At 36.2% G+C, this 25,986-nt stretch overlaps 1 protein-coding gene across 1 annotated transcript in view; it reads right to left on the bottom strand.

The window, feature by feature from the left end:
* Positions 1-25,986, bottom strand: part of MALRD1 (MAM and LDL receptor class A domain containing 1) — a 296,434-nt gene that overhangs the window by 55,834 nt on the left and 214,614 nt on the right. Inside the window, exons 32-33 of the mRNA XM_009330606.1 lie at positions 22,553-22,754; positions 5,146-5,421 (exon numbers count right to left, since the gene is read on the bottom strand). Of these exons, the coding sequence (XP_009328881.1) occupies positions 5,146-5,421; positions 22,553-22,754 (478 nt within the window). The remainder of the gene's footprint in view (positions 1-5,145; positions 5,422-22,552; positions 22,755-25,986) is intronic.

The following is a 25,986-nucleotide window of genomic DNA, read 5'->3' as shown; positions in this document are numbered from 1 at the left end:
TTTTTCTCACTGTTAAAAAGCTACCAGAAAACTTGATTCATACTCTAGCATATAAACTTGCATCTGTGTGATTGCTACAAGCTTTCATCTTCAAAGACATACAACTTTACTATTGAGTAGATAAATAAGTAAACAAACACAGAGCACAGATGTTACAGAAGCTGGATTTTCCCATGTAATATTCATGAACAAGAGGAGGGTGTATTTACTTAAAAAGTTGACAGTGTAAGCTGCAAAACCCCAATGAAAACCCATAAAAAGATATCACAAAACATAATCCACTCTCATTCATAACCTAGTTTTAAAATGATTAAATTAATTTTTAAACCAAAAAATTGACATTGTATAGTTTCCTTCCATTACAAGAAACCAAATACTAAGATAGTTAACATATAAAAAGTAGAGAAATACTACACTGAAAAATCTAAACTTGCACGCCTTTTTTATTCTTGGGCTTTCAGTTACATTTTTGATGTTTGTCCAGAAGAATTATGAGGGGTAAATTATGCTGGAATCACATAAGCCTTCGGGTACTGAATTATTCCTGAGTCACTGATCTACAGGATGTACCTGATGGTCCTGCAGACTCCTGTAGAGTATAACACCATTTTGTCATTTTATCTCACACAATGTTCTCTTATGCTGCCTTAAGCTATTGTTTAGATAATATAAGCTGAACTCTCTCACCATTAGACTAATGCAAATCAGAGGGAACTCTTCTGACTCCATCAGAGTAAGATACATTCACATTACCTTGAGAGTTTAGAGTGAGAGAAAGAATCTAGGAATATTAAAAATACCCCACTGCCGCATCTAAATTTCATAGTACTTTCCTGCTCCTGTGTTCAAGATGCCAGTGTACATGGCAATGAGCCTCCCAGGATGGATGCCCAGGCTGCTGTAGCATTCATCTATTCCACCCTTAGATATAATTTAAATCACCGGCCTATATGGACTGCAAGAGTGTGCTAAATTTAAAATACTGCAATTTAGTTTAGACCACAATAATGGAGTCAAGTCTTGCCAGTTTTGAAATTCTTTCAGAATTATGAAATTATTCATGTGAGTAAGGGTTTGTGAGATCAAACCTTTTAATTACATGCACTGATCATTTACTAAAGTCTGCAGAAAAATCTGTAGAAGAATACTAGCAACTATAAAGAGGAGCTTACTTTTGTTTCCAATTTCAATTCACCTTTATGAGAACTTAAAATTTCTGGCTGATTTTAAAATATTATACTGTTCTGCATATGTTTATATCAAAGTGTCTTCAATTGACTGGAGAAGTCTTGATATTGAAGGGGGAATTTGCTGGTAGTGACAGCAGGATAAAAGCAACAACAAGAAGAACAAAAATTTCCTTTTCTTCTCTCCATTCCCTTGACCACTCATTCTGGCAGAACAGGTTGTGGCAGACTGAAAGACCCCAGCCTATTACAGCATCACTCCACATTTGTAGCATATCCTACCATCTATCTCTTATGATCGTCAGCTTTCCAGAAAGTAACTGCCAGTCCCATGCCCTCTGATGCACTTTCCTAACCAAATAATAATCTCATACTTATTTTGTGTGCAATCAGATCCAAATCCTGGACACCCTTTGTAATTTGGGGGATGATGTCCCAATGGTATTTGAACCAGATTTATAAGTGCTCATTTGCACACAAATACCCAGTCTGTAAACATAATTACATGTTCAGACTAGGACTTCAACAGAAACAAAGTTGGAAATTTGACATAAAACATATTCTTCTTATGTGCTTTAGACCTTTTTTGCCTGCACATCTATTTTGAGGATGCTGTAAACTCTGTGGATATAGAGTACTGCTTATGGTTTGTCATATATGTTATGACTAATACAGAGGTTCAGTTCCTGAGCTCTAACTTGCATTGAGGGTTGTGGTAAGAAAAGAAAGTGTAATTTAGCCCTTTATTATTTCTCCTAGTCCTGGACTGGCTGTTGGACTCATACCTGAAGATAAAACAGAAGAACTGCAAATTATTTTTGGTCCATTTATATCTGTTGATCATCAAGGCAGTTTTGACACGTCCCTTTACCTTGAACAAGCTTATTGCACTGAGATTTTTATACCACTTACAGAGGGAGCAGTCATAGCAATGGATCTGACTGCTGAATACTTTGCACAGATCCAGCATTTAAGACAGAAAGGACAAAGACACTAAGTTATTGGTGCCAAGGTAAAGAATATTAAGAGCACATTTTAAAAATAATGTTATTTCTCTTATTGCATTGAAACTACAATTAATATTGCTTGCTGTTAACACAGTTACAAGTAGCCTCAAATTTCTCCAACTAGTTATTCTTTACTTTCCTGAGAGACCTTCAACTGTTTTGCAGATAAAGATATTAAATGGAGGCATTAACAACAGTGAAGATATGAAAGTGAAAATATCACCTTTTTGCTTATATTTCATTTTCCATGACCAAATTAAATCTGTAGAAATGACAAAAATATCACAGCCCCTTTGAAAGTATACTATTTTTAATATTTACTAAGCATTTTAACAATTACCAGGACTACAACAGACACATTTTGGTGCACTACAGAGAACTGAGAAATCATTTTTTATTCATTGCTATTAGCACTTCAGTCAGATGATGTTGGGGCCTGTGGAAAAATAATATATATACCCCATTGGTGCTAATATGTTTATTTTACACCCTTACTGTTGTAATAGGGCAATTTAAAAAAAAAATAGATTAAATAGATGAGATAAAGTACCCTTCACTAAAACTGGCAACGAGAAGAGGGCTGGCCAAGTAAAACATCTATAACTGGAAAACAGTTCAAAGATTTTCTTATTAAAAACAGCAGCTAATAAAATCCAACACATTAGTAGGTATAAAACAGTATTAACATAATACTGTACAACCTAACTGCTGAGTGAACTCTATGGGAAATTCTGTCTACATAAATCTCTAAGTCATGCAGAAAAACATTTCTGTGGTAGAAATTGTGGTTGTAGTAGAGATCTGACCAATGCATTTTTTGTTTGTTTTTCTTTGTCCTGACCTTCTTTTGGGTTTTATACTTAATCTCTGCAAGATGCAAGATGCATTTTGACAAATGGTCTTCATCCCAGAAGAAAACTTTCTCTGATTAATTCCTGAATTCAGAAGCCAGAACATTTTTGACCATCTATTGTTATACTTGAATGAATGAAATTGCTAAGGGACATGGCACACACAAAATGAAATGTACTAGTAACTCCTAAACTGAAATTTTCTATTTTTTTTGCACCAAGGGGAAAAAAAAACAACCAACAAACCACAGAACTTTTTGCTACTTAAATCCTACTCTGTGTTCGTAACTACTTAGAAAAAATATTCAATTTCAAGCTAAAATCTGTAAAAAAACTCCACTCCCAATTGTGTTATTATTACAGTACACATAGGCTGGAGTTACTAGCACAGCAATTAATTTTATAGTTTATGCAAATATTTCAATGAAATAAACAAAATTTGTGAGATATTTTCTTTCTCCCTCTTCGAATTTTCTCTGTTGACAAACTTACATGGCATTTCATATGTTAAAAGTAGACATCTGGAGGTGAAATGTTGCACTCTCATGGTATACACATTTCGATGGGAGAATGAACTGTGACAGTAATCAGTTTTTCACTGGTTCCATTCCAAACTACCACTAACCACTGCTTTGCCCTGCAACCAGTATCTTCTTCAGAGAAGAAACATGAGTTGCTGCTTCTGTATTCCTATCTTGTATTGTAAAAACCTACATGTTTATATAGTCAAAACAGAATTTTGGAGTAACAATGTGATTACAGATATGACTAAGTTTCCACCCAACTCAGAATTCCAAGATGTGCAATATCTATGGAGAATTTTTGTTCTTTGAATAGGCCAGGACTTAATTTCCCCTCATTCCCTAAGCATTGCTTAGAAGTCAAAGGCACTGAAACAATATCTCAGTTGTTTGAGGAATACTGATATTCATGGAAATCTTGTGGCCTTAAGATTTTGGGATTTTAGAAGAACACACATTCTGTGGTCTGGGGTTGGGATGTACATGTACTAGGATACAGCAGATAGGTCTCTAATAGAGGACAATTTGAGGAGGAGGCAGGAATGAATGAAGATTGATGAAGAGAGGTTTATTTGAACTTAGGGGCATCTAGAATTTAAGGTAAGAGATATCCCTAAAATCATGCCTTTTGCAACAAAACCAGAGAGCCCGCTTCTAAACAAAAGTGCCTAGAAAGGCATGCACAGATAGTCTGCAAAGTCCATGACAGTTTTATAGTGTTATTTTTTAAAAGAAATGGCATGTGCAGTGACCTGCATATATATTCATTAGTTTTGATACAAATTATTAAAGAACTTGAATTTCTAGCCCACTGGAAACTGATATTCTTCTAAGTGTTTTGGTTATGATAAGGATGAAAAATAAAATGTTAAAAAAACTTTTGCAGAATGAAAAGTCTAGGAAGAAATGTTTTAATATGTAAAAAGACTCTTTTTTTTTTTTTTTCGTTCCATGTAGCTAATTATTTTGACCTTCCTGGAATGAAACATTTGGTCTCAGTTCATCTACCAATAATAAAATATTTTGAAATGGGCAGACACTCATTTTTGTGTCTATCTGAAACTTTATGGTATCATTGCAGTTACAGAGTTCAAAACTTGTTGTCCTTGTGTTTTGCTTGCGAGCCCTTTTCCTTGATCGGGGCAGAGATAGTTGCTACTGCATGAACAGACTTCATTTCAAAATCCTTGAAAGATCAGGATTGCCTTGAATGTTACTGAATTACAGAACTGAAAAAGTGTATTTGTCATACTGTAATCAGAGATGAGGCAATGCAAATGCAGCTGACTGATCTATGGAAAAAAGTAGAAATGCTTCCAATTATTAACAGAAATAGAGTACAAATGATTTTAAACATTTATCAAAGTTGATAGTCAGGTAATAAGAATGCATAAGCAAAATCTTTTGCAAATGTAGGGTGTCTCTCCAGGTAACACATTATACATGATAGAAATAATATTTTTCTTGATGAGGGAATAGTGAATTTTACACTATACTTCATTATGTTGCTCTTTTTCACATCACTGTTTTAGGAAAGTAAGTTAGCATGGCCTTAACTATAGCAATGAAAGTAACTTACGGCAGCCAACTTCATCTTCGTTAAGGTGGCAGTCAGGCACACCATCACATTTCAGGAGGGATGGGATACAGCCTTTGGAAGGGCACAGGAACTCTGTTTGCTTGCAGAAGCCCGGAGACATGGTGGTAGGCATCTCCATGGGACAGTTCATTTCATCACTTCCATCCGTGCAATCTTCAGCTCTATTGCATTTTGCAGCGAGGGGCAAACACTGCTGCACATACGCACATGTGAACTGGTCACTACTGCAAGTTGGAGGGTGTGGATCAGCTGATCCTACAAGAAAAAAAGGAATATTTATTGATTCTCTTCTTTCAGTAGTCATCTATATTGCCTTTGAGATGTACATAGGGACTGCTGGAAAGGCAGCTGATTGATTACTAAACTCTAAAAAAAAAAAAAATTGTATAAAATCACAGCTCCTAAGTACAGATCACACCATTAAAAACACTTTGTCTCATTTTCAGCATTTGTTTTGATCCTATTGTTGCTTGTGTCATGTACGTATAGAAGGGTTAATACCAAAGTATTAATAAAACTTATCTTTCAGGAAAGGGTTAAAAAATATTCTTGACAGCCCTCAAGTTACAGTCTTCCTCCACTTTTGTATTGCATGAGTGAACAAAAATCAAAGAAAGACTATGTAATTCTGGTTCTACAGGGAACTAATTTCATGGAAAGCTATTATCTATGGTAAGGTCTGAACCCTCAGCAGAGTAAGAAAAAGACTTTCATAAAGTAACAACAAAGATTTTTGCTGACATAGTTTATTATCACTCTGATTCTGTAGCTTAGTTTGATGTGATAAAGAATTAAATCAAAGAATTTGTCTAGATAAATTATTATTATCTACACAATAATTATTAATTTAAAAAATTTATCTAGATATACTAGATAAAAGTTTCCAGGGTACAACTGGAAAAAAAAAAGTATTTTTAAATTTCAGACTTTAACTAATTCAGACAGCTGACAAAAGAAGAAATATCCCACGCTTACTTGCATTACTGGAAAAAATACTGGAAAAAACTTTCTGTGATCACTTATACAAACAAATTTGTCTCAGACATTCAAGTCCCTCTTTCCTCCTGCGAAAATCATTGCAACTGAATTTTACCAGCAGAAGCTTCAGAAGTATTTGTGGAAACTGAAAGCAACTGGTTATGCTAACACTGTGTTCTTCGCACCAAAAGTGTCTCCCATGGGAGCAATGTGATGGATTCCTGTAACTTTTGTTTTATGTGCAGGGAAAAGAGAAAAATCTCCAGAATTTAACTCTCTGTATTTAATCTTTTGTAGGTCAATTTGCAGCAGGTGAGTAAAGAAAATAATATTATGATTGTTAGAGACAAGGAAAGACAAATTAATGTCACCACCTCTGTAAAAGGCAGGAGGAGTTTTGCTGTTGACTTGGGCTGAAGCAGAGCAAATCAAGTGCAAAAGTTCATGGGTGGGTTTTAGCTTGCCTTTTGAAATGGTGCAAGCATTGCTCTCTGACCTCAGAAGTCAAATGTTACTGCTGCATTAAGGCATGACGTGCTGTAAGGGAATATATGGATCCTGGCATTAGTTTACTACTTTTAATCCATGGGGCATAGCAGTATGTTTGTGTATTCTGTGATACCAGGCCAGGGTTTTACAGCAGGAGAACTTTGCTGAAACATGCTCAGTTTCTAAAATACCTGCGTCATGAATACCAATATCATTTTATACAAAAAATGAGCTGCTAATGCATTCCGATAAACAGAATGCTAGTATTGTTTTACCATCTGGTTGCTTGCGAAACAGTGACGAGGAAAAAGAGCTCAAACTGCTGTCTAACGTTGACCTTTGCTAGCTTAGCAATTTTTGGTTTTCATGTTGACTTCATGTCAGAAAATCATAATTGAAAAGCTTCATACAATAGAATATTCCTGACATCATTTCATACTGCTAGTGTTGTTAAATTCTATCATGCTACTAGAAAAATGTATTTCATACACTGGACATAATCTAAACATAAAACAATAATGGACTTTGACACAGTGAAAATAATAACCTGCTGATCTTTTGGCTTGTTTGTATTCAGAATTACTTCATAAATACCTCAAAGACATGTACTTTTAAATGGGATTGAAAAGATTGCACTTTCATGATATGTGTTTTATAAATGTGTTAGTCTCAAAAAATTATTTTCATTTATACTACTTCAAAAGGCTTATGAAAATTGTCTTTAGTTGGTTGATTATAGACATTTAAATCACATAGTGAATTTATTTTTGGACAAATGAAAAGTATTTTAGATTTTGTATTTTTTTTCTACTTCATTCCCATAATTTATCAGATAATTAATAATAGTAGCACATAAAGATGTTAGAATTGAGTCCATCATAATTTGTATATAAGGCCATGATTCCACCAAGATACCAGTGAAATGTATGGAAAATCATTGAGAAGACATATTTCTCTCTTTATTGATATAAAACCAGTACTGTTAAAAATAGAGCAAATCTTACGCAATGATTTTTTAAAAAAAGAGTTATTTTATATTTTTAGTTTGCACTTGCTCTGGGAAAAAAAAAGATATGATTATACTAGATAGCATTTTTTTTCCTTCTGTTATTTCTGACCCTTTTCCTCACAGTGCCTAGGGAGCATTTAGGCAGCGAAAATGACTTAAGCTGCAGTCAGTTCCACTTAGGCATGCACTTTCGTCATTGTGTAGTCCAGTTTTAGTTTTTCTGTGTTTGTTCTGATAGCGTGAAAATTAACCCCACACAGTTCCAATATATTTGACTTTACTATGGTCACTTGTTTATGTTGCAGGGAAGATTTTATTTATAGCACATTTGTGAGCATTTTTGACCCAGTTTAATTCCCTAGCCTGTCATATTCATGATAAGTTTGCTAATAGGTTTCTACTCAACTTTGTTTGGAAAAGAAAATAAATTTGAAATCCACTCTTAAATTCAATAATGCTTGAATGTGTTGCTTGTTATGAATCTGGTCTTGAGTGATATACTGTCTTTGGGCTTTTGTAGCACTGATCAGTTTAACCTTATGGTCCCAATCATATAAAGTGCTTATGCATGTAAATGATCCCATACTAAATTCAGTACTTAGGCAAATGCATGAATGCTTTATTGAATGGGGGATTTTTAATTATTATTATTATTTTCTATCACAATTCCCTATTGTTTTTAGAAAATAATATGTAGAAAGAAGTTCTTCCTGACTTATTATTTTAGAGTATGCAATATTCACTGAGAGTGGTGAAGATGTCTCCAATTTATACTAGAGATTAAGTTGGCAGTAAGGTTAACCAGGGGTCTTGTTGAGGTCTGTTTTATGTTTTCAGTATATTAATAAAAATCCAGAGTGATACCCTGAAATCAGCAAAATCATTTTAGATCAGAACAATAAATAAGATGAAAATATACCTCAAATATATTTTTATATATATATACGGTATATATATACCGTAAGAATATCAACTTGCTTGTTAATGCACATTATGTATTAATTAGTTTACATCTGTTTGGGTTCAGATGCAATAGGAAAATTGTGCTCTGGATGACATTATATAAAACATTATGATTGCCGTGATCTGCCAAAGCTGTACTCCCAAGTTCAATCTGTTTACTTTACATACAGTAGGTTATCAATGTTTTTCTTAATTATAAAATAAATGTGCCTGGTAAAATTTTTGAAAATTTATAAAACATTCATTTATATATAGCTAACATTTAAAACTGAGTAATTAGGAACATACAAATCTAGAAAAGCATTAACTAATTCTGACTGAAGAGAAATCTCAAGCAACATATTAATGCAAAACTAATTGCTTGCATACAAAGCTACTATCTATGTAATTATTTATATTAAGCTCATCATTGCAGTAGCTGCTACTGACATGTTTCATTCTAAAGAGTGGCAATATTCATTCTGTTTCCTTGCCACTGGGAAGAATTGAACTAAAATGTTAACGCTGCAGTGTGGTTTGCAGTGAAAAATGAGCTGGCACTTATGAGAGACTCATCGTAAATACCCTCCATTGTGCTGGGTTACACAGTGCTATGAGTGAGTTACTACACAGTGAGTTACACTCACCTGACTCAGCCGTATAAACTAACTTTGAACTTATGCATATACATGAATATTATTTCCACTCTTGTAGAGATATATGAAGGTTATGTAAACAGCAGAAGCTGAAGTGTGTTTTTTCAATGCAAATTGGACTATCCATTTGTGGCCCACAGGCCATTTCAGTCACTTAAAGTTGTTAGATTCAACAATTGCCTAATAATGACATGCCAAAAAAATGTTTCCCTCACCTTTTTCCAAAGGCAGAAAAGATGCTCCCAACTCAGCACTCATCTCCTGAGTGTTGTTTGGCTCTCATTTTCAGACCACGTTCAGGAGTGGAGGAGATATTGTACAGGTTACTTTTTTAAACAGCAGTACCTATTTGAAGCTGTTTAAGGATTTGGAGATAAATCTACTGAAAATGATGTGTTCTAAGGAACACAGGGCAAAAGCTTAGCTTTCTCTATCCAGGCTGCATGATCACTGAAAAGCAGGACTGGAGATCCTCAGGAATACATTCAGTATTCGCACACAGATGAAAAGCAAACCAATCAAAAACAATTTCAAAGAAAATAACCTCTGCTCTGCGGAACACCGAGTCTGGATTTAGATCTGCATGACAAACAGTAGCAACTGTTGACGTTCCATTATAGCTAAAGGAATCACGATTTTTTAAGTAGCAAGCTTAGGACATGTCCTTATTTATTTTACTTTGCACTCAGTGTTTTATTTTACACTTATTTTTACCTTGCACATGGCAAATAACCAAAATTAAAGAAAGGGTTTAAAAATGTGTGTATAACATCTACTTGTACATCATAAAAAAGACATTTTAATTAGGTCCTAAAAAATGACATTTTAATTCAGTCCTAAATCCTTTGTGAAACCTACTCTTGCAGCTGTGCCTGGTGAGTTATGACCTAAGGACCAAGAAGTGCTCTCCTATAAGCATCTTCACACTTTGAAGAGAAATTAGGTAGTTGAGGTAGATACAAAAAAGCAAAAATCAGACCAGTGTGTAAAGCAAACCAAATTTGGTTTGTACTGCTTCATGAACTGCAGTAACTACAGCTGAATATACCTGTATTTCATTGTTGTCAGTTAAAATGGGTACTTTTAGATACATTTTTATACCAATGTGCTAACCATCGAAACATCTGTTACACTAAATAGAGCTCATGAGCTGATGATTTGGGAGTAAGGAGCCTTTACAGTATGAAAAGCATTAAATCAATAAATGTTCATTGTCAAGGACATAATTACATATTTGTGGGATAGGGATTTGTTAAAGGCTTACTGTTGTTTGATGAACATTTTCTGTACACATATGTTTTGTTGTACTATTGTCTTTGTCATCCATGGAGTGTACTGATCCTCTTTCCTGACTGTATGCCAAACTTCACAGGTCGGCACTGTAAACATTTTGCCCATGAATCACAGGGATTCAGTCACAGGAAACTGCAGAACTGCTATTACCCAAATGCTAATATAAAATAAATGTTTGTATTACACAGTCATTAGCACAGCCAGAAACACACAAATGTTTAATTTGAATGAAACAACACCTCCATGCTATCCATGTCTTTTCTGCCTTTCTTGTTCAGATACCAAGATCTCTGGTGCAAAGTAGGTCCCCATTTATATTTATATATCACCTGTAACAGTGAATTCTAATTAAGGCTAGTAGACATTGGCATTAAAGTCAACACTAGGGAGCATGAAATAAAGTTACCACATGCTATTACACAGCATTAACTCAGTTGTATCAGAGCTTGCTCTAAAGCCCATTTACGCAAATGGGAAGACTCATTGATTTTAATGGGCCTTGCATCAGACCCTTGAAAACTAATGTGTCTGATATATTTGCATAAGTAATTTGTCTACTAAATCTAATAAAAACAGTGGACCTATTAACTTTGGCTAAAAGAGGCCAAAAATAACCCCCTCCAACAGTTTTCATTAGACAAGAGTATAAATTAATTACAGGTCCAATCCAATGTATTAATTAAGTTGAAATAAGCGGCAGCCCTCACTTTCACTTCGGTAAACATTGGATCAGGGCATGAAATCAGCCCATTCAAGGTGGCTGCAAGGAAATAACCTTGCTAAAAAAATTTAACCAGACTAAAGTTGTTCAAATACTTTAACAATCTGTCTGTGAGTCTTTATCAGTATCAATAAAGCTTCTGCAAGAAAATAAAATGCTAATTTCAAAGCTTGTAAAAAGAAGAAAAAAGGGGAAATTGAGTCTGGCCAATTGAATCTTTAAATCTCTTCCCCTCATGAGAACACAGAAGTATGGGGCAGGGTGCTGAAAAGGATCTCAGAGACCCTGTTACAAAGCCAGAATTAACGAAAACAGAACTTGGCCCAATGACTTCAGAGTTCTATATGTCTGTGCAGAACTGTGCAGAAATTCTTTTAAATGATCACAGTTTGCTAACATACAAACATAATGGAAAACAGGCAAGTTTACTGCCAGTAAAATCAAGCTAGGATTTATAGTTTCCACTCAGAGAACTACCACTTCTGGCTGGAACACACTGACTACCTGTGACAGAAATGTGGCAATATTTGGCATATTTCTGTTAAGAACAGTCCAGGAATTGCTAGCTATGCCTGCTATTGTGATGGATTTATAGAATCATAGAATCATAGAATCATTAAGGTTGGAAGAGACCTCTAAGATCATCGAGTCCAACCATCAACCCAACACCACCATGTCCACTAAACCATGTCCCTAAGCACCTCATCTACCCGTCTTTTAAATACTTCCAGGGATGGTGACTCAACGACTTCCCTGGGCAGCCTCTTCCAATGTTTAACCACTCTTTCAGTAAAGAAATTTTTCCTCACATCCAATCTAAACCTCCCCTGGCGCAACTTGAGGCCATTTGCTCTCGTCCTTTCGCCAGTTACTTGGGAGAAGAGACCAACACCCACCTCGCTACAACCTCCTTTCAGGTAGTTGTAGAGAGCAATGAGGTCTCCCCTCAGCCTCCTCTTCTCCAGGCTAAACAACCCCAGTTCCTTCAGCCGCTCCTCATAAGACTTGTTCTCCAGACCCCTCACCAGCCTCGTTGCCCTTCTCTGGACACGTTCCAACATCTCAACATCCTTCTTGTAGTGAGGGGCCCAAAACTGAACACAGTATTCGAGGTGCGGCCGCACCAGTGCCGAGTACAGGGGCACGATCACTTCCCTGCTCCTGCTGGCCACACTATTTCTGATACAGGCCAGGATGCCATTGGCCTTCTTGGCCGCCTGGGCACACTGCCGGCTCATGTTCAGCCGGCTGTCGACCAGCACCCCCCGGTCCTTTTCCGCCAGGCAGCTTTCCAGCCACTCTTCCCCAAGCCTGTAGCGTTGCATGGGGTTGTTGTGGCCAAAGTGCAGGACCCGGCACTTGGCCTTGTTGAATCTCATACAGTTGGCCTTGGCCCATCGATCCAGCCTGTCCAGGTCCCTCTGCAGAGCCTTCCTACCCTCGAGCAGATCAACACTGCCGCCCAACTTGGTGTCGTCTCCAAACTTACTGAGGGTGCACTCGATCCCCTCATCCAGATCATTGATAAAGATATTGAACAGAACTGGCCCCAAAACTGAGCCCTGGGGAACACCGCTCGTGACCGGCCGCCCACTGGATTGAACTCCATTCACCACAACTCTCTGGGCCCGGCCGTCCAGCCAGTTTTTGACCCAGTGCAGAGTACACCTGTCTAAGCCGTGAGCCGCCAGCTTCTCCAGGAGAATGCTGTGGGAGACGGTGTCAAAGGCCTTACTGAAGTCCAGGTAGACCACATCCACAGCCTTTCCCTTGTCCACTAGGCGAGTCACCTGGTCAGAGAAGATCAGGTTGGTCAAGCAGGATTTATGTATTTGTTTATTTATTAGGAGCAGTGAAGAACTGGAAAAGCTGTGAAGCTTTAGTTTCCAACAAAATGAGGTGGGTTGGACTACTGAACAGGTTTAGAGCGGAGAAAAGAGCAATTTCTTAGAATCAGCACATTTTCGTAGGTGGGGTGGGAACACAATGCTATGCTAAATCTTTTATTTCTCAACTTCTAAAGAAAGGTAGCTTCTACAGGAACAAATTTATCATCAGCTGAGAAAAGTCCTGAAGAAAACTATGGTAAGCTCCATATAGTTTCTGAGATAAATCTGAGCTTGTGATTTACTCTTATTGGGGAGTCAGGTAAGTTTTACATAATGAAGAATCTGAGAATTTTCTTCTTTCTAAGACAGTATCATGAAACTATTTCATTCCAAAAATGATTTCTCTTTATCTCTCTGAGGAAGTATGTTGATTTTTATGAACAAACTTAGCAAGGCAAAATATCATCTCTGTGATTTGAGGCTTGCTTGGGTTTTTTTGGTGTACAGATGGGTTTTGGAGGTTCAATATTAATGAAACTATTTTAATACACTATTAATAAACCCAATGATTTTTAATTTCCCAAAAGGCATCTAGCTTGAATCAGAAGATTTCAGTATTTTGGACAGGTGTAAGGCAACAGAGAGAAACTGAAATATTTGGACAAAGGTACTATATTTATTTATTCAAACATAGATGACATAATTGCATTCAGGACTTGCCACTAATTATTCTAGTTTGTATAGTGTAACTAACTTATCCTAAAATTATTCCAAATTTCCCTTCCTGTGAAATCCACAAAAAATTGTGGTTTCACTGCCAGCTAGGTCTGTGCACTGGAAGATACTGAAATAGGCTGAAGAATCTCTCTAAGGTACTGTGCCCCGGATCATAATTTTTACTCTTCAAAAATGCAGAAATGCCCTATCTCTACCAAATAATGAGGATCTAAACCATATTCTGATTGGTTTCAGGGAGAAACTAATTAACTAAAGAAACTATTAACAAATATCCCCGGTATCCCCAGTCCTTGATCACTACTAATCTTGCTTTCCTCTTCTCCTCCTTCATTTTTATAGGCAGCCTCCCCCAGCAGCTCCCCCTGAATCACCTCTTGCCCTTGAGAAAAGAAACTCCCTGAGCTCTCAACCTGAGAGTGATTTCTGCTTCACTGCAAGCATGAGCAGACAAGCTAACAATTATTCCCCTGGCTCTGCAACTTAAAGAAATCAGAAGTTAAGTCTCCTCTACAGAGTTTTTGCCTGTGATCTAACACTGTAGTATCAGCAGCACAGGCAGTTAACCCTTCCAGTATCTCCTACATTTAGGCTCTGGGAGTTTCAGAGATGGATCATTGACTTGGTCTAAGCCTTTGTCAGATGAGTTTTGTTCCGCTGCAGAATTTTCTCACTATTGCTTTGCACGCACGCACACATGCACACCCTTCAGCAAGACTCTCTCTGCAACACTGGGCTATTTTTTTCACAAACACACAAACACCTACTGAACTTTTTGGGTTGTTGCCTCTTAATTACATACAGGTGTCAGTTATGCTTTTCTTATAAGATCTAGTGAAATGGGATCTACTAAAAGTGCCAGAGAGCATACAAAATTATCTGCAAATGGATGGTTTCCAGGCTGTTTGGTTACTTGGCTAGTTTACCCGTAATGCTTTGCTGGTCTGCCGGTTGAGGGTCTGTACAGGAAAAACATTTTGGCCATTTCGTATTTTGCTTTTTGTTTCAATTCAGGATTCTTTATTTTTATGACTCTGAAAACAAAAATTTTTTTGACATTTTCAATCTGATACCCAAAATTATAGAGGTTATTTTATTTCATTCTTTTTTTACTTGGCAGGTAAATAACATTATGCTGTAAGAAGTAATTATGGAAGTAGTTATCAAATATTTTTGAAATATTTGGACACTGTAGCTGTATGCTGGATAGAAAACCTCTTCATAAAGATAAATAATTCTACATTCAGAGGTGTATCTGAATAATATGCCCAGAAAAACAAAATATTCAATTATCTCTCATGAGGGATTTCTTTGTATTGGAAAAAGAAGAGAGTGTTCTGAGTAAAACAGTATTCAATAATGTGATTAAAGATTATGTCATTGTATATAAACACACAGATCCTGTTGTGAAGCAAATGGAATTCTGTGGCAGGAAGAGCAGGGAAGGGTTATAGACAATTAGGATTCAAAAATATGTTCCCTGAAGCAGAGAGAAAATAGGGAGAAAAAGTTCTCAATATATGTTATAAGAGAAACAAATAAATAATAACTAGCCAAGATTTTATTAAATTAGCATTTCCAAGCATATTATGTTTGCTCTGTGGTTTCTAATCTGAAATCACAAGGGGATTGACTTCTGAAGAGTGGCTACTCACCGTTTTCTGAAAATTAGATACCTTTAAGGTACTTAAAGAGAGCACCTAAAATTATAGTAGCTAAGACTAATGGTTGATTTTGAAAACGTTGACCAGTGACCATTAGCTTATTATTAGTTCAGATTTTTTTATTTTTTTTACTCTTTCTTTATGCTATTTATGCTATATGGAAATAGTCTTTATAGTCACTATTCTGTTACTAAGTTACTTCAATGAACAAGTCTTAGGAACAATCTTCATTCTGCTATGTTTTAATTATAAACACTTATCTGAGACAGTTTGTGTTAGAAGATGCCAGTGATAAAGTCCATTTCCTTCCACCTTGAACAAAGAGAGAGTTCTGCCCCTTTGGGACACTCCTTCTTCTCAGCTTGGTGCCTGAACCTGCACCTTTCATACCTTTTTGATATGGTATTGCATATTGATATTAAACAAAGCCTAATTCTGCTGTTGTTTGGAGATCAATGGAAATTGTTTTGCTCTGAAAGAACTTTGGGATTGGGGCTGTCAGGCATACATCTTTTGTGAGATCTGAAACTGCAATATGAGAAGTCTTGAAGAAATCCTACCCACCAGACAGAAGTGAATCACTGACTTAAATACTTCTTTTATACTTTTCAAGACCTAAATGAGAATGCACTGAACAGCTTTTCTGTTCATGAAGATAAGCCTAGATTCATACGAGCATCAGCATATAATTTAATTCCTGAATATTAAAAATTTCCCTGATGTTAAAAAGGTAACTGACAAGTTCAAGGGAAAAAAAAAAACCCTGAGGATCACTATGCTGAGACTATGCACGGCTCAGGAAGACTCTGAATTACAAATGGCTGGCAATAGGGAAAGGGCTGAGAGAAAACAGTACATGTAATTCCCCTTTTTTTATACTCTTTTCCAAGCATCCATAACTGCTGGAGATAGGTTATATTGCTAGCTGGAACTTTTCCTTACTCACTATGGCTGACCTGAAGTTCTGAGTATATCTACCCTAAATTTCATGATTGATATATCATTTCCTTTGTCTCAGCACTTCTTTGCAGTATCGGCTCTTCCAGACAGTTAGGAAAGATGATCTATAGGAATGGAACTGGCTATCTGTCATTACTGTCTTATGATGGCTCAAAGAAATTGAAGATTCAATTTCTGGAGGATATTAGGTTTTAGGGTAGTAGGAAGCATTTGTGTGCCCTTTAAAAAAAAAACTTTAAAGTACCAGGTGGCTTGGGCTTGAATGTAGAGCCAAATCCAGTCTTGTAATTCACAGATTCTGATTTGCTTCTACTATTTGTTTCTTCATGACAAGTGAAAGCTTGCTCAATGTAAGGTTTATTTAAAACCTTTACAGCAGGTCTAGTTTGTGTTTTGCTACAGAGCAACAGGAAGACTTGGATGAGTTAGGGCATGTCAAAGCAAACTTTTCACCTAAGTGAAAGCTATCGACAACCACTGAAAATTTTACTGTACTTCAGTACCGAAATGGCAAATCTGACCCTTTTGTTGGTAACTTGTGTGGTGAAGTCAAGCACTATGACAACATTAGAAAAAAAACCACCCACACCAGCCTGGAAAATAGCATTAGTTTTTGCACAATTCCACCATGATCAGATGACACAGTGTTAGAGAAAACATATCTTGTCTGTGCCGAGTGTTTTGCATTATTTGATTTGCCCTTTTATCTCCAGTGTATCCTTACATAATGATATTTTCTACTGCAGACAAATCTTCCTGGTGAAAGTGAAGCTGCAGTAGGATGTGGGGGGAAATTTGTAACACTGGCAGTCCTTTCTCATGTGTTAAGTTGCTAGACTAAGAAGACTTTTTCTTAAAATGTTTTGTAAAGAAAGAAGAAAGGAATGGATGAAAAAGAGAAGCACAGGAGTAGAAAAGTCTTTAAAATAAAATGATGAAGGGTGATAAAATGTAGTTCACAAAACAGAAGAAAAGAAGGAAAATACTTCAGATAGTACTGAACAGCCGCAGAAAGTAAACTATGAAAGCAAACATAGACTAAAAAACGAAATGAAAAAATATAGAATGATAAGGAAAGGTGGCGTATAAGATTATTTTCTTCAAATTGTTAATTATTTTACTAAGCAATGTTAATACTGAACCAGTGATAAATATTGACAGCATGACTGATGGTGGAAAAGCATACTTCTCAAACACTCTAGAGCCTAGGGCACTGCATGATGTTTGCACTCTTGTTTATACCCAAGATGCAGCCCAAATATTCATCTTAAAGTGTCAACACTTTTTTGTTTTGAATAAACCAAAACAGAAAGCAATTACTTAAAGCAGTACTATTTAGAAGTATAAGTTCACAAAGAGCTGTTGGTAAAGAGGGGCTAACAGGTAAGTACACTGGGTGAAAGGGCTGGAGCAGAGGTCAGTACTGAGATTTACCTTCTTCCAGCAGAAGATCTCCATAAGCACAAATATTTTGCTTGTGATCTCTGGAAGAGATCACAAAATATATTTACTATTTATTTGTTTCTTAAGAATGCTCTCCCAATACATCAAAGCACTATGTAACTAATACCTCACTATGTAAATTACACAGAATTTGTTCATGCAATTTATTTCTCCAGTAATGAGTGAGTGACAAAACATAACATTCTGATTGATATAAGCTGAATAAAGTTTGGGTGTTAGGCATCTCTGGGTTAATGCTGGGATTTAAATTAAGTAGAAGCAGAAATTTTAAGAATTTCTGTGATGCCTCCTATTTCAGCTGAACTAGAAAATACTATGAGACAGGTATTAGTGAATACAAAATCTAATTCAATACTTTGGTATTCTTGGTCCATCTGAAACTAGAAATGGAAACATTTTTTAACTTTTATTTTTAAAGAATAAGATATCAAATAAAAATAAAGTAATTTTAAAAAAATCAAGGTATTACTTAAAAGTTTAAAGAAGATGGTTAGAACCGAGTAACAACTAAATTCTTTGGTTCCTAAGATGCACTAATTCCTGTAATATAACATCTTCACACACCTTTATCAGAAGAAAAAAAAGGACCTTGAAAAGTGGTAACAGTGCATCTCATTTAGCAGTTGATTCTGAACTAAGCTAGATCTTGTGCCACTGACAGCTGGCACTGCAGCAATCTTCATGCATGGGCATCATCTAGAAGTTACTTCTGCAGTAGACCAGGGAGTAGCTTGACCACATTTTGTTTAAATATTCAGAAATATTCTTGGGTCTGTAGAAACTCTAATGGATAATGAGGGCTGACTACTTAAAATAAAGTAAAAATCTCAGCTGAATTAGAGCTGCTGGTAATGCTTTATTGCTTAGAGCTCCACAATTTAACAGCTAAATTGTGATTGCTTCTGTTTAGAACATGTTGCCTCAGGAAACCCAAAGTAATTAAAGACAAGCTGAAAAATAATAATACAGAGAGAGGAAAATGATCTGCAGCAGCAAAGCTATCTTCTGAAAGGGAGAACATTACACAAAACCTGTACTGCAGGTAATACACTTTTCTTTGAGCTAAGTCTTTGAATAAACATGATGAGCAAAAATCAAAGCAGCACTGGCAGTGGACTAGGTAAACTCTCCCACCATTTTTGTTAAAGGAAAATGTTGTTCCTCAAATATCTACAGAGCAATGATTTTATACTATTTGCAGGTAATATCTTCAAATTTTACCATCTGAATTTTTAAGCGGTTACTCAGAAACAATTATTAGTAAAAAAATAACACCTCCTCCTAAGTAGCTGCTTTTTGTCAGGAACAATATTAAAATGTCAGAGATAGGTTATTCCTCCTAAACGGCTGTGGTTTATTTTATTATTCAGATTTTATGTAGTTCTCTTGCCTCTTCATAAACACAGATTTGGCCTACCGGGCCAGCAAGGATTATTAGGATAGGACTTTTCCCAGGACAGTACAAAACCATGAAAAAACAGAAAGTCAGTGCACACTTACGTAACAGCATCTACATATCATTTTTTTTTTCTGGAGAGGAGATTATATGTCAAGTCACAAACTTATTAGGAGATTGCCTTCCATTAGACAATTTTTTTTTTAAATTTTTTTTTTGAGAAATACACACCTGGGACAACAGTAAGAGTGACTATAAAACTGGGAAGGGGGATGGATGATAGAAAAAACTGGCAGAATTTTCAGGGTGCATATACAACTGTGGAGTGGTTGATGGAGGCAAAAAATGTGTGTGGGATGTAAAAATAGGATGCCTGAAATCAGATGGCCAATTAAGTGAGGAACAAGAGTTGTATAAGTAGAATTTGGAACTGTTGAAGCATCAGGATTGAGGAGGATAGATCTAGGATGGCACATTTAATGCAAGTTAAGGTTATGAATGGAGGTATAAAGAAAAAAAAAGTAGTAAAGAGAGAATACTCTGTACTCGAATTCCAAGTGATGGATTTAAATGAGTGGAAGATGAACTACAGCAGAGCATGGGAGAGGGATGCAATGTGACAGGAATTAAAAAACATGGCAGAGACCTCCTGCACCCAAGGTTTGCCAACTGATGTTTTTCCAATAACAACTAAATGAAAAATGCTTTTCCAAAAATAACAAAAAATTTGTGTATATTCAGAAAGAACTGGCTAATTCATAGAATAAAAAATAGCTGAGAGCTATCAGAGAGCATGATCTTCAGAGCTTCAGAAAGTCTCTGAAACAGATTAACACAGATTGGGAAAGATTGGGGGAGGGTGGAATTTATTATGTTCTTCTTTCATTCTAATACATTTCCTCGGGTACCCATTATTGCCCATACCAGAAGACTTGCCTAGGCTCCTTTTAGGGTAATATAATTTATGCCACTCTTGCAAGCACATAAAGAATAGATTTATAAAGAACAATGTTTGGTAAAGAATTCATGTACAGATCCTTCCTATACCTCTAGAAATCACCATAAAACATACATAGAAATTGTCTAGAGCATACAAGTGAATACAAAGACAAGTATCCTGTATTTAAGCTAAACATCAACTGTGCAAGGAAAAATTTGTTTCTTTTTCAGATAAGACAATAATGATGTAATACAGAATAGAGCAAGATAAACTACTACTTCCGTAGTGTAAATATTGCAGCTTGTAATAACTAATTCCAGGCTGATTGCCAGCTTACCATACAAAGGAATATAAGTTGACTTCTGAAGATGTCTGCCTCTTCTGCAGCTGGGCAAAGAGCCTAGATGACCAACTACGACTGTCTGATTTATTTTTAGGTGGTTGCGTGTAGATAAGGTATGAGTTTTTGACTTATTCAGCAAACCATAAGTAACCAATATAACTCTAACAATTTTTCTTAAGGCTTTCCTTATGGTATACCATATTTGTAAGATGGAAAGATTGTATTACAAGTTAGATACTTTGAAGCATTCTACAACTGGAAAATCTCTGGAGAAAAATAAGGTGATTAGAAAATGTTGCTCCATAAAAATTACCTTATTTCTATAGTTATGATTATTTCTGGATACCTTAACATACAGTTTCCATGGAAGATTTTTTCCTTTCTCTGAATTCATGCTTGTTCATAATAAATTACTAAAGTATAAGTTCCATTGAAAGTAGAAAATTGATTTATATACATTGTTGGAATATAGAACTAGGTCTTCCACTTAATTACATGTACTTAAAATATATAATCTGAAAATTCCCCTTTCTATTATGGTATATTAAGCATGAAACTGCCTAAGTAATTCTTCAGGTATGGTTAACAAAGGTGATTAGCATAATAAGGGTAGAACAAGCACTTGTTTATGTATATGGTCTGCAGCTCATTGAAGAACATTCCAAAATTGTATTTGCCTGAGGCTATTGGTGGTATTATTCAGAGAAAAAAAACAAAACTTTTGTTCAGCTTGAGATTGAACAAATGACACCTGCATGAGCTTATATTTCATTTTAAACCTTAATCAGCATGTGGTTAATTCTCCAAGGAGTTGCTTACTCATCACAATAAAAAAAAAGCAAAGTTTCTTGAACAGCATGACAACTGATTCATACACAGGCTATCCTATCTGAACAATAAGAGCTGTATAAATAGAAAGACGTTATTCAAGAACATTTTTATAACATCCGTATTGGCATTTATTTAACTATAATTATTACTGGTTGGTCCTTATGAATGAAGATCTACACAAAGAGTTTTCTGTTTCTTTGGTTATCTTCCCCTCTTGACTCTTTAAAATAAGGAATGGCCAATATTCCTATCAGAATCTGTGTTTGCACACATACTTATTTTTTTCTTCTGATACTGTATCATATTCTATGTTTCTTTTGCAGAGTAAACCTTTCTCACAGAATAAACATGGCATTATAAGGCATTAGAATTTAACTCTTTTTTTTTGTTTTGTTTTATACAGTTCAAGTCACTTAGCTTGTGTAGCAGAAGTGAGATTGTAAATTCTCAAAGAGCCTGGTAGTTTTGCTATACTGCTGAGATATTTTATGAAGAGAGTAAAGATAAAAGAACTAACCATTTTCTTTTTTAAATAATTGTGAACCACTTTGATATTCATAAAACTTCCATTCAAAATTAAGGCCGTCTAGGACTGTTTTCATACAGGAGAAAACCAATACAGTTGAGTGATGGCATATCCCTCTCAAGCATGGTTCATAAAAACACTAACAGGCCCTCAATGACAGTAATATTCTGAACTCATATGTTCAACTGCCGGTTATAACACAAAACTGCCTTCCACAATTCATAGGCAAGTATCTTTATTCAGTTACTACACTCAGCCAACAAATAGATATGAATCCCTCTGATAGGTGTAATGGCTCCTTTCCTTTAGGGAAAAATGCACTAGCTAAAATTTGCCATGTGGGTCATAGATGATAAATTTGATCCTTCTTTCCTTTACACATTTTTCTTTCCCTTGAAAAACACATACTTCTTTGCATTATTGTGCTGTGCCCACTTCTTTTCTATACTTTTTGGAATGAAGTAAAAGTATAGCAGTGTTGCAATAATTTTAAAAGAAAAAAAATCCCAGATTTTGTAACTGTGATATACATTGAAATATTAAATCCTACAATTTTCCTCTGCTCTCTGAAAAGAAAACATATATTGTAACAATTTGTGTAATAGCATACCTCCATCAATGCATTCTGGGGTGAAAGAAATATCATCAAGAGCAAATTCTATGGGGTCACTCCACCCCACTTCAGCTTCGAAAGCAACTCTGAAAAGGCTGTTACTGGAGAGGACCACATTTGCATACATCCATTTGTTTTCTTCATTTCTACTAGAAGACCACATAAGAATATCCATTCCATGTTCTTCAGCTGTGTATACCTGTTGACAAAGAAACCCAAGAGGTGCAACTGAATCAGCATTAAGCAACGGAGGAGCGCCCGCCAGCTAGCTAGAGTAACATAGTCCAAGCCCAGTAGTGCAGCTACCTGCCTGGGTAATACTGGCCCTCTTAGATATCGTTCAAACCCACACCTTAGTGGTGATGACCAAATGTTACTGAATATTTTTTCTAATGCTAGTTCAGCTGCAAATAAAAAGCTACTATGAAAACAAAATAAAATAAAAAGAACTGCTAATACAATCACTAAGTGGAAAACTACAGACAGTTTTGGCCTGATATATAGAAGCTAATGAGTAAGGACCTAACCCCAAATTCATCTAAATATTGAAGAAAAGACTGACAAGGATCTTGAGCTATCCTTTCATCTCTAAAAGGTGACTTGCTTATAGTTGATAGACTGGGTGAAGATTTTAGAGATGTAAATAAAAGGCTTAGCATCTAGGGATTTAAGTCTGTTGTCTGGTACAAGCCATTTATAATATGATGTTTCAGGCCATCACCGTGAATTAACTCAAACATATTTAACAACATCATAAATAAAAAATAAATAAAATCATCAAATAGAGAAAGCAATAAGAATGACAATGAATGAATTCACAATTAACCAACAACTGATGAATTTATGCCAAGCACAGGAAATTCTGGAGATTATGCAGGTAGTTGCTCTTCCCACTCAGGTATCCAAAATCCTTATACAATCTAAAACAGGTTGGAAATAGTAAAAAGAACTGGAGTAATGAAAGTAAGCATATCTAGCCATTCCAGATGATAACTAGTTCTTTAAGGGACTGAATATTTTAATCATTTTCCTCTCCTCATCGCTTTCGACACCATCCTTCCCTTAAGACTTTAGACTAATTTTCCAGTGACCCATGGGTTCATGTTCCCACCTGAGTGCCCCAGTTTAATGATGGAACACAACATCTGAAACCCAAGAAAGTTATAAACTTAAACCCATACTAATGATCTATATAACTGCATACCTTTGCTTCTCCCAGCCAACCTCGTGGGACAAATAAGCTAAATACCCAAATGGCACTGTGAAACACATACTTTATAGAAGTTGGTGTATTGATTAAAATATCTCTGATGACTGAACGCTCTTGCAAGTTATTTCATTTTGGAGGAGAGGACCATCAAGAAGACTGACATACAATAATCCAAATCAAGACCTAATTTAGTCGAGCCTGATGTTTGGTTACAGGACTGTGTAACAACACTATCCAGTGTCATTATCTTCTTAAAAGCATGCATCTTGCAGGGCTAAAAGGACAGGTGTTGAGAAGAAATAGCTGATTCAACCCATAAAAAAATGAAAAACTGTGTGTAATCGCATTATCAGGCTCTAAGGCCTTAATAAGTTGAAACCCTTAATTAGAATAACCCTACATGTGAGGTCAGGACTATGTTACAACACCTGTATGTGCCACTGGAACCATTCACTATTTTACCAATCATGAAATATAACAATCATCTCAGTGATCTAGAGTTTTACAGCACATGATAGTGTTAGTGGGGTTTTAGCTATTACTGTATCGTGCAGTGGTATTTTCTACTTTTTGAAGGTTAATATTGAGATAATATCACTTTCAATATATCTCATTGAAAAGTCTCACAGCTGCACAAATAACTCTGTTGGGGAAGGGGGAAGAATAAAAAAAAAATTGAATACAATACTAGAGTCTCTTTTAACACGACAGTTAAAGACTGCCCCATTGTTTAGAATCAGATGGGGTTTTCCATTCCTTTTTGTTGGGTTGATAGGAGAAGTTTTTCATAGTAAAAATTTCAAAGCACGCTGCCTACTTGAGCAGTTCTGTCTATGTGTGGAGAAACTGCATCATGTCCATACTGAGCCTGGTCTCAGACGGAGCGTGAAGTCCTTCTGTGTACATACAAATCAACTCTGCGGCTCAAGCTCAGTAAAAACAGTAAATCCATCGTGAAACCTGCTGCATGTATACTGGCCAATGGGTCTTGAGTGGCAGCAAGTCAAACTGGGTCTAAAATGCAATATTTTTATGACATCAGCTTCTGTTTTTATAGGTGTAAGGTAATTTTATATGCCTTGTCTTTCTTTTCTTTAAGATTTAACTCATTTACCATAGAGTAAGGGCATGCAGATATGTAATTATTATGGATTAGTTAATATGTTGTGTTAATTTATGTGGCTGTGTCCTCAGTTAGGCTTGACTAAAGTTTAAACCTGGTGTATGCTTACATAGGTAACCTGTGGAAACTGATAATGTTTAGTGTAAATCTCTAAACTGATACATAGGAAATCTCAGGTGAGCCCCCAACTCTGCTTCTTTTCTCATGTACACTCCTGGGGAAATCCTTCAATACCACTTTCTGTCAAAGTACTCCTGAATACTTTTACTTCACTTCTCCAAGTCTTTATCTATCCATAACTAAGTCAGGAAAGGGTCTGTGTTCTTACACATCTTCAAAAAATTGTAGCTGAAATTTCTGAAAGAATAATACATAATTTAAAATATATGCTAAATTAAATGAGATTACAATGGAGTTCAGAAAAATAGGAAACCCAAGGAATCTGTTTCTTTAGCTGGGGATACAGACCTTATTCTCTCAGAGATTGGGCCCACAGAAGGTGAAGAAATAATTATAAGATGTAATACTGTATTCTCCCCTGAGGTTACCATGTAACTGAGAGTTTGAAGCATCTTCTGGGTCAGGAAGTACGTTTAGCGTATACAAGATTTTTGCTGGCCTGTGTAAACATACATGACACACGAAAGGTAGAGGAAATTCTCATGGATATGAGCTCCCTAGAGCCCCAGAGAGCTACAGCTGTGTGGTGCTTAGTGCCTTCAGAGACTCCAACACTTCCTTACACAGCATCCTATGAATTGTGTACAAGCTAGCCTGGTAGTGGAAACAATATAACATGTGAAAGAGGAAAAAGCTAGCAAGAAGAATCCCACTCTATGGCATGTGATGAAAAAAAACATGTAGCAAAGTCCCATTGAACAACTCTGTTGGGCCGAGGCCAACTGCATGAGATTCAACAAGGCCAAGTGCCGGGTCCTGCACTTGGGTCACAACAACCCCATGCAGCGCTACAGGCTTGGGGAAGAGTGGCTGGAAAGCTGCCTGGCAGAAAAGGATCTGGGGGTGTTGGTTGACAGCCGGCTGAACATGAGCCGGCAGTGTGCCCAGGCAGCCAAGAAGGCCAATGGCATCCTGGCC

The sequence above is a fragment of the Pygoscelis adeliae genome, unplaced genomic scaffold (genome assembly GCF_000699105.1).
Source record: "Pygoscelis adeliae isolate BGI_AS28 unplaced genomic scaffold, ASM69910v1 Scaffold27, whole genome shotgun sequence".
Taxonomy (NCBI): domain Eukaryota; kingdom Metazoa; phylum Chordata; class Aves; order Sphenisciformes; family Spheniscidae; genus Pygoscelis; species Pygoscelis adeliae.
The sequence above is the reverse complement of the archived record's forward strand: the minus strand, read 5'-3'. Positions and strand labels throughout refer to the sequence as shown.